Source organism: Mytilus californianus, unplaced genomic scaffold (genome assembly GCF_021869535.1).
Source record: "Mytilus californianus isolate M0D057914Y unplaced genomic scaffold, xbMytCali1.0.p SCAF_8, whole genome shotgun sequence".
NCBI lineage: Eukaryota > Metazoa > Mollusca > Bivalvia > Mytilida > Mytilidae > Mytilus > Mytilus californianus.
In genome coordinates this window covers 52,458,162-52,467,221 of record NW_026262734.1, presented here as the reverse complement: position 1 = coordinate 52,467,221, position 9,060 = coordinate 52,458,162, and the positions used below count along the sequence as shown (strand labels likewise).

At 33.2% G+C, this 9,060-nt stretch overlaps 1 protein-coding gene across 1 annotated transcript; it reads right to left on the bottom strand.

Moving 5' to 3' along the window:
* Positions 1 to 3,366: 3,366 nt before the first annotated feature.
* LOC127710601 (uncharacterized) lies at positions 3,367 to 8,685 on the bottom strand. Its single transcript, XM_052216552.1, has 4 exons — positions 8,137 to 8,685; positions 6,390 to 6,470; positions 5,088 to 5,231; positions 3,367 to 3,906 (listed from the first exon to the last, which is right to left on the bottom strand). The coding sequence occupies exons 1-4, from the start codon at positions 8,450 to 8,452 to the stop codon at positions 3,572 to 3,574; spliced, it is 876 nt and encodes a 291-aa protein (XP_052072512.1). The 5' UTR covers positions 8,453 to 8,685; the 3' UTR covers positions 3,367 to 3,571.
* Positions 8,686 to 9,060: the final 375 nt, after the last annotated feature.

Here is a 9,060-nt window from a genome sequence, read left to right as displayed (position 1 = left end):
TTAATGAAGCAGCCCATTTCTATCGGGTTTTGGTAGGGTTTTGAGGCATATAGTATTCTCTGTAGTGTTTTGTCTTTTTGTTGTTCTGTTTGCCATGGTATTGTTAGTTACGACTAATGCTTTTTTTATTATCATTTAGTTACCTTCTGCTTTATTTTTATATGGTTTTAGACGCGTGCATAAGTTGTGTTACTATGAAGATGTCTTGATATATTGTTGATTGCAACACTTCAAGTAACAAAAACATCAAAGATATTCAGTTAACAAATTGCAAATCAATTTATTAGATGGGAATTTGTACTTGACTTGGAAAATGTTTTCAGTGCAATACGAGGACATGATGTCCTAGAAATAGTAGATGTGGATGTAAACGTCTATAATGCAGTAACTCAAGGGAAACAAGTAACCAACGGAAATCACCAAGAGGGCAATATATAGTCTATAGGTGTCTAAACAAAGTCATGCTCTTTATCGCTTTGAGTCCATAAAGTTGGCATACATTCAACAGAAAAAAGATCTGAATATGATGAGCACATTTAGTTTTGCATCAAATCACAAATTGCTATGCGGTATGGGTATTGCTCATTGTTACAGGCCGTTCGTTGACCTTATTATAGTTGATAACCTTCTATGTCATTTTGTTGCTGGTGCAGAGTTGTCTTATTGGCAATCCTACCACATCGTGTTATTTTTATCTTGATATTATAAAAACAGTTTCACTCATCGGCTAATTTGGAGAATCCAAGTCATCTTAATCGAACACATTATTCTGACTCAGAGCAAACCGCTGTAATATCTGCGATTACTCCGAGAACGTACCACACAAAACTTCGATACAATAACGTATTACGTAACGTCGCTATAGTGATACGAATTGTATTTTTGTTAGTCATTTAAAATACCATCTGAATAATCAAGTCTTGCTCGGATCTTTCACTAGCATTTGCTCTTACTCATAAACACCGCATGCCTAACGGAGAAACATCAACTACCAATTTTGAAGTCTTTGGTTTGACTGGGCATGCGTTCAAACCCTGAACCACCCGCACTCGAGGAGAGAACGCTACCACGAGATTTAGAGCTTAATGTATCGCATAAACAACGGTTATTGTTGAATGTTACTGAAGAATGTGTATTGTCCTCTAGAAATCTTTTGATTACTTATGTCGTTATATTGCTGTTTCAATGACGTTTCTTTTCCAACTTCCTTTTGTTCATATGGGTAAAATCTTTATCATTGTTTTCATTGCTTTAGACTTTTGAAATCATCAATGTAAAATTACTTTTTTTATTACAATTAAAACCAAAAATACATTGGAACCAAATGCAAATGAAATTAGAAAAAATCAAAAACAAGATCAGCGAACATCCTTAACTAGCCATAGACTGCAATCAAATTGGTGATACATATAGAATAACGGTATTTTTGTTTTTGATACTGACTTTATCTGCAAGAATATCAAGCGAGCCCACTAGGGCGAGCTGATATTCGAGCTGATGAAGTCAGTATGAAAAAATAAAATGCCATTATTCTTTTTATCGGCAACTGTATATTTTTTTTGGTTGAGAATATGAAGCAAAATGAAATAGTTAGTAAAACTACTTTTACGCGTACACAATGTTGGGATAGTTGTTCGGTTGTATGAATGAAGTCGCGTGCATTTCATTGATAAATTGACGCGGATGGACTTGAGCACGTAACGTTGCTGCATTGATACATGACGTCATTGCCTAATATTTTCGAGTATCAAGTCCAGTCCATGATCTTAACCCTTTCACTGCCACACAGATTCTATACTTTGCCAAGTCAGATTTTGGGTATTCAAAATGCAACTGTACCGCTTATGACGTCGACAATGAGAGAACGTCACGAAGAGGGGCACAGATAAAGGTGTGCACAGAAAAAAATGTGATTTAGGGTTTTACAATGTTTTGGTATGGAGCACAGAAGACGAATTGTCAACTTCTACATATTTGAGGGTTCCGTAGTAATTTGAAACACTACATTATGACTTAATGTGTTTTCAAATGGAAATTTACAAATAAAAGTATATTAGTTAAACTTTAATTTTGAAATACGAACATTTTTTGTGTTTGTCTCATTGAAATTTAACATATTTCAAAATTAAATAAGTTTTATTCATATGTATATTAGAATATTTGTAGAATAACATTGATTTTGAACATGTATACGATATAAACATATGGGGGTACCAATGTGTTTGGAGGTTTGTAATAGTGATGATATAAAATTTAATGAATGTTGGATTTCTTCCGTCCTCTTGTGTTGTAAAATAGTAGAAAACAATCAGTCTAGATCTTTAATGAAATATGCATTTTGAGTGAGGCATGCAATTCATTTGTAAGACTTTTCTTCAAAAAGATGAAAATTATGTATTTTATTGATTTATTAGATATAGGAAGATGTGGTATGAGTGTCAATGAGACAACTCTCCATGCATCCAAGTTACAATTTATAAAAGTAAACCATTATAGGTCAAGGTGCGGCCTTCAACACGGAGCATTGGCGCACACCGAACAGCAAGCTATAAAGGGCTTGAGAATTTAATGTATACACGTGGGTTAAAACTTTTAAAGGTCAAATCTTGTGCGGTGTATTGCTGACAGTGAGCATTTCAGTTTGCATTAATCAATATTTGTTTTATTACAAATGTTGCGTGCGTATCCAGGGGAAACTTCGATGATTTGAAAATTTTTGAACCCCGCCTTTCCTGGGTATAATTATTTCCCCCAAAAATTACTAGTGTAAAACCATTCAAACGGAAAAACCAACGGTCTAATCTATATAAAAACGAGAAACGAGAAACACGTATGAACTACATAAACAGACGACAACTACTGTAATCCGATTCCTATTTATAAAATGACCCATTTTGATTTGTAGCACAAAAACGAGTCCCGTTACCCCAATTTTTATTAATTTTCATTTTCTGAAAGCACATTATGAGAGCTATCTTCTCGTCTTATCTAAAAGATTTATCGTTTAGTTTTTTTTCTATTCATACACACTGTTTTTCCAGGTATAATTTTTACAAAATCTAACATTTTTGCACAACCTGCAGCTTAAAAAAAAAAATTAAGCTCCGTGGCCCTACTGTTTGTTATATTTTTGAAAAAAAAACATGATAATAATAAACTACATTTGGCAAATGATGGAAAAATTAAAAAAAAATAGTGGATAAATGCGACGCAAAATGTTGACGGTCATTGTGTTACGATACTACAGTTATGACGTCATATTTTACCATTACGTCAAAGTCAGATGACGGCAACAGTGGCAATTCTAGCCCCTGCAATCAACTTAAAACATTTTTGCTGCATTGAAACTGTTGATATATCCGATCCTCAATGTATTGTCTCCATTCAACTGTGACGTAACGTGAATTGTTACAGAACAGACGATATAGGCAACCGTTGCCAAGCCTACATAAAGACCGTTGGTATTTGAAAGGAGTACAGAAAGCCTAAATATAGGCTCTGCGGCATAGTAAGGGTTAAAAATATTAGGCAGTAAGATCAAAGGGAAAATGTACAAATTACCGATAAATCACTATTTACTGCACACAACACAGCTCAATTTGGTTTTGTCTCCGTACTTAGAACACGGAATGCTGCCACATTTTACTTCTACGAAGTGGATAAGTCCGTGATTATAGTTATGTGATCCGTAAAATTCCGGATCTTTATCTGCACAAACATATTCTGTTGTTACAGCGTCGTTCTCGTTCCTTGCGGACACTAGAAAGCCTGTATATTCCTTTGTCCATTCTGCATAGCATGATGTTCTACCAGGGATCATCAATGTTGTTTTGCCTTTTGTCAGACAAACAGCACATGGGACATCTTTGTCATCGATGTGGTCTAAACTTTTGCTTCTGTCGGTTCCTGAAATAAATGTGCAATTTCATTGAGCGGCTCTGTGTAAAAAAATTGGGTAACTATGTATTTATACGACGACAACAACGAAACAAAGTTTGTTGTTGATATAACTGTCCAAACGAGTATTCATATTATAGGCGATACGGTGTTTGTATAAACTTACTATGGTAATTTTTTCACAGGATTTGTGATTGCCATGTGCAACAAGACGGGTGCAAGTAGCTGTGAAGGACCTACTTTCCTTTTTCAAGTGCTTGAAGCCATCTCCCGTTTTCTTGAGGTCTATGTTGCTCAATCGTTAGTTTTCTTTACAGTGGTTTGAGGACTGTTGTTTGTCTTTCTTTCGTTCTCTTTTTGTTTGCTATTATGATTCTCGATCTCTTTTCACTAGGACTGTCTTTCTCGTTTTGACATATTATCTGTTTTGATATTACCAGGTGTCAGCAAGAAAATTGAAAATGTGTTCAAATTACAATAAGGAAATAATGTATGATTTGCAATGAATCAACACTCCACCAGAGACAAAATGACGTTGAAGTTAACGACTATTTGTCATCGTACGGCCTTTAACAATAAGCAAAACCATACCGCATAGTTAGCTATAAAAGGCCATGAAAGGACAAATTTAAAACAAATCAAACGAAAAAAAAAAGAAAAAAAAACGGCTTGATTTGTATACAAAACAATAAACTAAAAACAAATTAACTATTTTTTTTTTAATTTCAAACAAAACAATAACAGTATTAAAACAACTTTATAAAACAATAACGAAAACTTCTAAAGTTATTATATACTTCTGTGTCATTTGGTCTCTTGTGGAGAGTTGTCTCATTGGCAATCATACCACATCTTCTTATTTTTAGAGGTTTGATTTTAATTTGATATGTTGGATAGTAAAGTGAAAGTAGTGTTAAACGCCAATTAAACAGTCAATCAATACACGTCTAGATATGGAATATAACAATACAAGTCATCTCGTTATATTAAGCTCTGAATGGCTCCTAGTCAAACAAAAACAATATATATATATCGTTGGTACATTTACATGATCTATGCTATCAAGCGTGTCAGTTATAATTTCTAACCATCTATATCATTATAAAAGAATAGTTTTGTGACACGGCCCGGCTTATCGTATACATGTAATACAGGTATAAACGATTCTAAAAAGGTTTGATTTTTCATACCTGTTAATTCCCAACCCATTCCAGAAAGACGCCCAGGAAGGCTAACCCAGTCTGCCGGGAAAGAAGCCGCTTGAGGATCACTGGTCAAACACAAATAATTGGATCCACTTCCCTTTGCATTATGCAAAGGACCAGCCATATATCCTAAAATAAATATCTAATCTACATATACACATATGATGAAAAGCCACGATGAATACGCACATAAATTTAAACAAAAAAATTGAGATGTGCCCTGCCCTTCACTAGCACAATACCTGTTTCAATTTCTAGCTGGAGCAAGCAAATATATATAAGTTCATTCTCCAAATATACCATCTTGGAAAGTTGTACGTCTATAATTAGTTTTTTAGTGAAACTATGTTAATAATGTACGCTGTATTTCAAATAGTAATTTTATGATCTTCTTGTCATCATGGCAGAAGGACAAATTGTTCTAACAATGGAACAAATTTACAAACGAATTTTAGAAAATGTAGATCCAAAAGAGAGGTGTGAGATATAAAGCGAAAAAAAAGAGGTATGTTTGTTGATTGACTGATTGCTGTTTATTTGTGTTCAGTGGCAAGTATTTTATGCATTTTGAATCAGGAGAACACATTGATAATACATAAAATAAGTAAGTTCAACAATGGATTAGTTCAGTTTCACGACAGAAATTTCGACTGCTGCTTGAAATGAAAGTATGCGGAATAGAGACAGAAATGTTGATTATCAATATACCACCTACGGAACGGTCAAAGAGTTTTTAACATTCAGAAAGCGTGGCAGTAAGGTTGTGTTTTGTTGTGATGCAAAAATATGAGTATCGTCATCTTCACTGCCTAAAGGGAATTTTGGGGTCTTTACAATCTGTTGAATTTATGCGACAGTAGTTCACTGATGTTAAAAACCTGAAATTTAAATCAATCATATTTAAACTATAAGTGGTCCTACAAATATCAAATTCAACATGTTTTAGTTATCATACACGAAGGACCAATTCCACTGTTTACCGTCATTATAAATACAATGTAAGTGAACCAAGAAATTATTCTATAGTGTATGTGTGTATATAAATTTCAACAATCTGATAAGAAATTCTAGATATAGTTGTGGTGACATGCCATCTTCTGGAAAACAACATCGGTGCAATTAGTTTCAAAACGAGTTTTCGTGTCGGCGTAATATAGTAAATAGTTGATATTCATACAAGAACAATATAACTACTTCCCGTTCCGAAAAAGGACATACATTTTTTTCTATGAATCTCTCTGCTTATCTCTATATGAAGAATGTAATGAATAGATTGTTCTTTCATACCTTTATATATTAATGACGACAGTGTACCATCACATGATTGTCGTCCCCATCTAACAAATGTACTGCCCTTAACACTTTCCTCTATAAATAAAAAAAACAACACACAATTATTATCAACATTGTAGGAATATTATTGTTATCTGTAAACTGCAGTTTTAGGATGGAGTTACATTAAGGGATATAATAATTTTTTATGAGAATGTAAGAGTTATATCCCATAAACAAGGGCTATCCCTATTTGCAAGTCTTGAAATGGTTACTCTTGTTTTTCGGGGGTTTCAGGATTTAGGATGGTTGATTGTTGAATTTTATTGTCATATAACAGTTTTGTTTTTTCCGGCTTGCGGTAATTGAACCATTTGGTAATCACTGTTGCAAATAAAGTTTATTCATACATGGATATTTAACTAATCTTGATATATGGACTTTTTTTCAAACATGCAATATTATATGCAAAAAAGAAAATGTTGAACACATGCGTAAATTCTGAACATAAATAAAAGTGTAACAAAAAAAAAAGTTTGTCTGAAGTTACCAATTTATTTCCATTGTTGAATAGCAGAAAGAACAGCAATTGAAAGCATGATGTTTCGGACTTCTTTTAAACTGCTGTGTGTTTGTTTATTCTACATTTGCTAGAGGTATAGGGGGAGGGTTGAGATCTCACAAAACATGTTTAACCCCGCCGCATTTTTGTGCCTGTCCCCTCTGGCCTTTGTTAGTCTTGTATATTTTTTAATTTTAGTTCATTTATGTTTTGGAATTTAGTAGGACGTCCATTTTCACTGAACTATTACATCTTTTTATTTAGGGGCCAGCTGAAGTCCGCCTCCGGGTGCGGGATTATCTCGCTGTGTTGCAGACCCATTGGTGGCATTATATTCATGTTGATGCTTATGTGTTTTATTTACACTTGTTAAACGTAAATACGTTTTTGTCATTAATAGTTTACTTGTTCAGACTTTATTGGTGATATCGTCAGAAAATCAACCTACTAGTAATCAAATTAAATGATACTTATTTTACTGCATCAGACGTGCATTGCGACAATTAATATGATTAAATCGTAGCAGTTTTTACCTTTAAGGTACCTGGGGTGTCTTCCTCCATCTTGGATTTTGAAATAGCAGATAACAATCGGTCTATATCTTTAATGAAATGTGTAAATGTCGTGAGAAGTATGTAATTCATGTGTAAGACTTTTCTTGTAACTATAGGAAATTATGTGTTTTATCATATTTTCGGCTGTATTTTACAAAAAACAGAATTTTTTTGCTTGATTCATTTTTTTTCAACTTTGCCACATACGGGGAGATAACTCAAACAAAAGGGGAGATAACTCAGATAAAGTAACTTTTATAATAGAATGTGTTGTGAATTTACCTATTTTGATATATAGTAAAAAAACGAGTTCGGTGACCCCATTTTTTCTTTTTCTTATATGAAAGCATATTATTAGAGCTATCTTCTCTCATATTTTATCTTACAATTCTATGGTGTAGTTTTCTGTATATCACACAAAATTGTGTTTTCCATGCATTATCTATATAAAATCTGACAATTTTGCACAAGCTGTACCGTGAAAAAAAAGCCCGGTGACCCACACTTTTTATAATATTTTTGAAAAAAGGATGATATAAACTACATTTTGACAACCTATTAAAAAATTCTATGGATATTAATGAAGACTCCCTATCCACCTTAAATATCTTATTTTTACATTTATCATAAATGCTAGTATCTTTACCTTGTAATGTTTCAAGTTTTGTTTTTATATCCGACTGCATCAATCTTGTTACATTGCCATGAATTTGATCGACTGCATTCTCCATTTGAATATCAAAAGATACTTTAACAGCTTTTGTCACTTCTTCCATAATATAATTATGCAAAACATTATTAAGTTTGGAAACATCCAAATCAGCTTTCAAAGTGGCTTTCATTTCATCTATCAGTGGAACCGATATAACGTCTCGACATTGTTCCCCAATGCAGTCATGAACGGGAGCACAACTGGTGGATAGAATACCACATAACAGAAGATTTAATATAATATAAATCATGTTACTTTAAATTTTCCGTCGGAAAAAGTAATATCATAAAGAAAAACAACAAGTCTTTCCTTCTGTCTGACGTAGGCTTTCTGTGTGTTATTTTATACCAGTAAATACAGGAGGATATTTATTATGTGTAGTAAAACGTAACACATGTATTGATTTCATTCGTAAACTCCTACTTTTCCTCAATTTTTTGGCGATGCGTAATAACAAATTCAGTCCATCTGTCTGTAACGCACTACTTCTGTAATACCTTTGCACCTAAGTAATCCTTGGCAAGATTGTTTGCAATCATCTTTGGCATATCATTTACTTTGATTTGACAATTCTTCTGCCTTATGGGACTTCGACTCTTATTTTACATTTTTTGATAGTATAATGACACCTTGTGAACGTTACTCAACGTAAAGTACATATTCGAAAAATTTCACCATAAGTAAGATTGATTTTCATAGTATGTTGTTGATAATTTGTTTTAGACAAAAACAAAGTGCTCTCGACCAATGAAATTGTAGGATTTGGTGTAGAAGTTATTTTTAATTGTAAAGATTGTATGTAAAACATGATCGTAAAAAGGGATTATCCTATTGTTTAAAACTTACAATTTGAAACAC

Excerpts from the sequence above, each read along its gene's own strand:
- LOC127710601 (XM_052216552.1), bottom strand. The coding sequence starts at position 8,452 with ATGATTTATATTATATTAAATCTTCTGTTATGTGGTATTCTATCCACC. Across the intron at positions 5,232-6,389 it reads GTCGTCATTAATATATAAAG|GATATATGGCTGGTCCTTTG; the intron begins GTATGAAAGAAC and ends TATTTATTTTAG. Across the intron at positions 3,907-5,087 it reads AATGGGTTGGGAATTAACAG|GAACCGACAGAAGCAAAAGT; the intron begins GTATGAAAAATC and ends CATTTATTTCAG.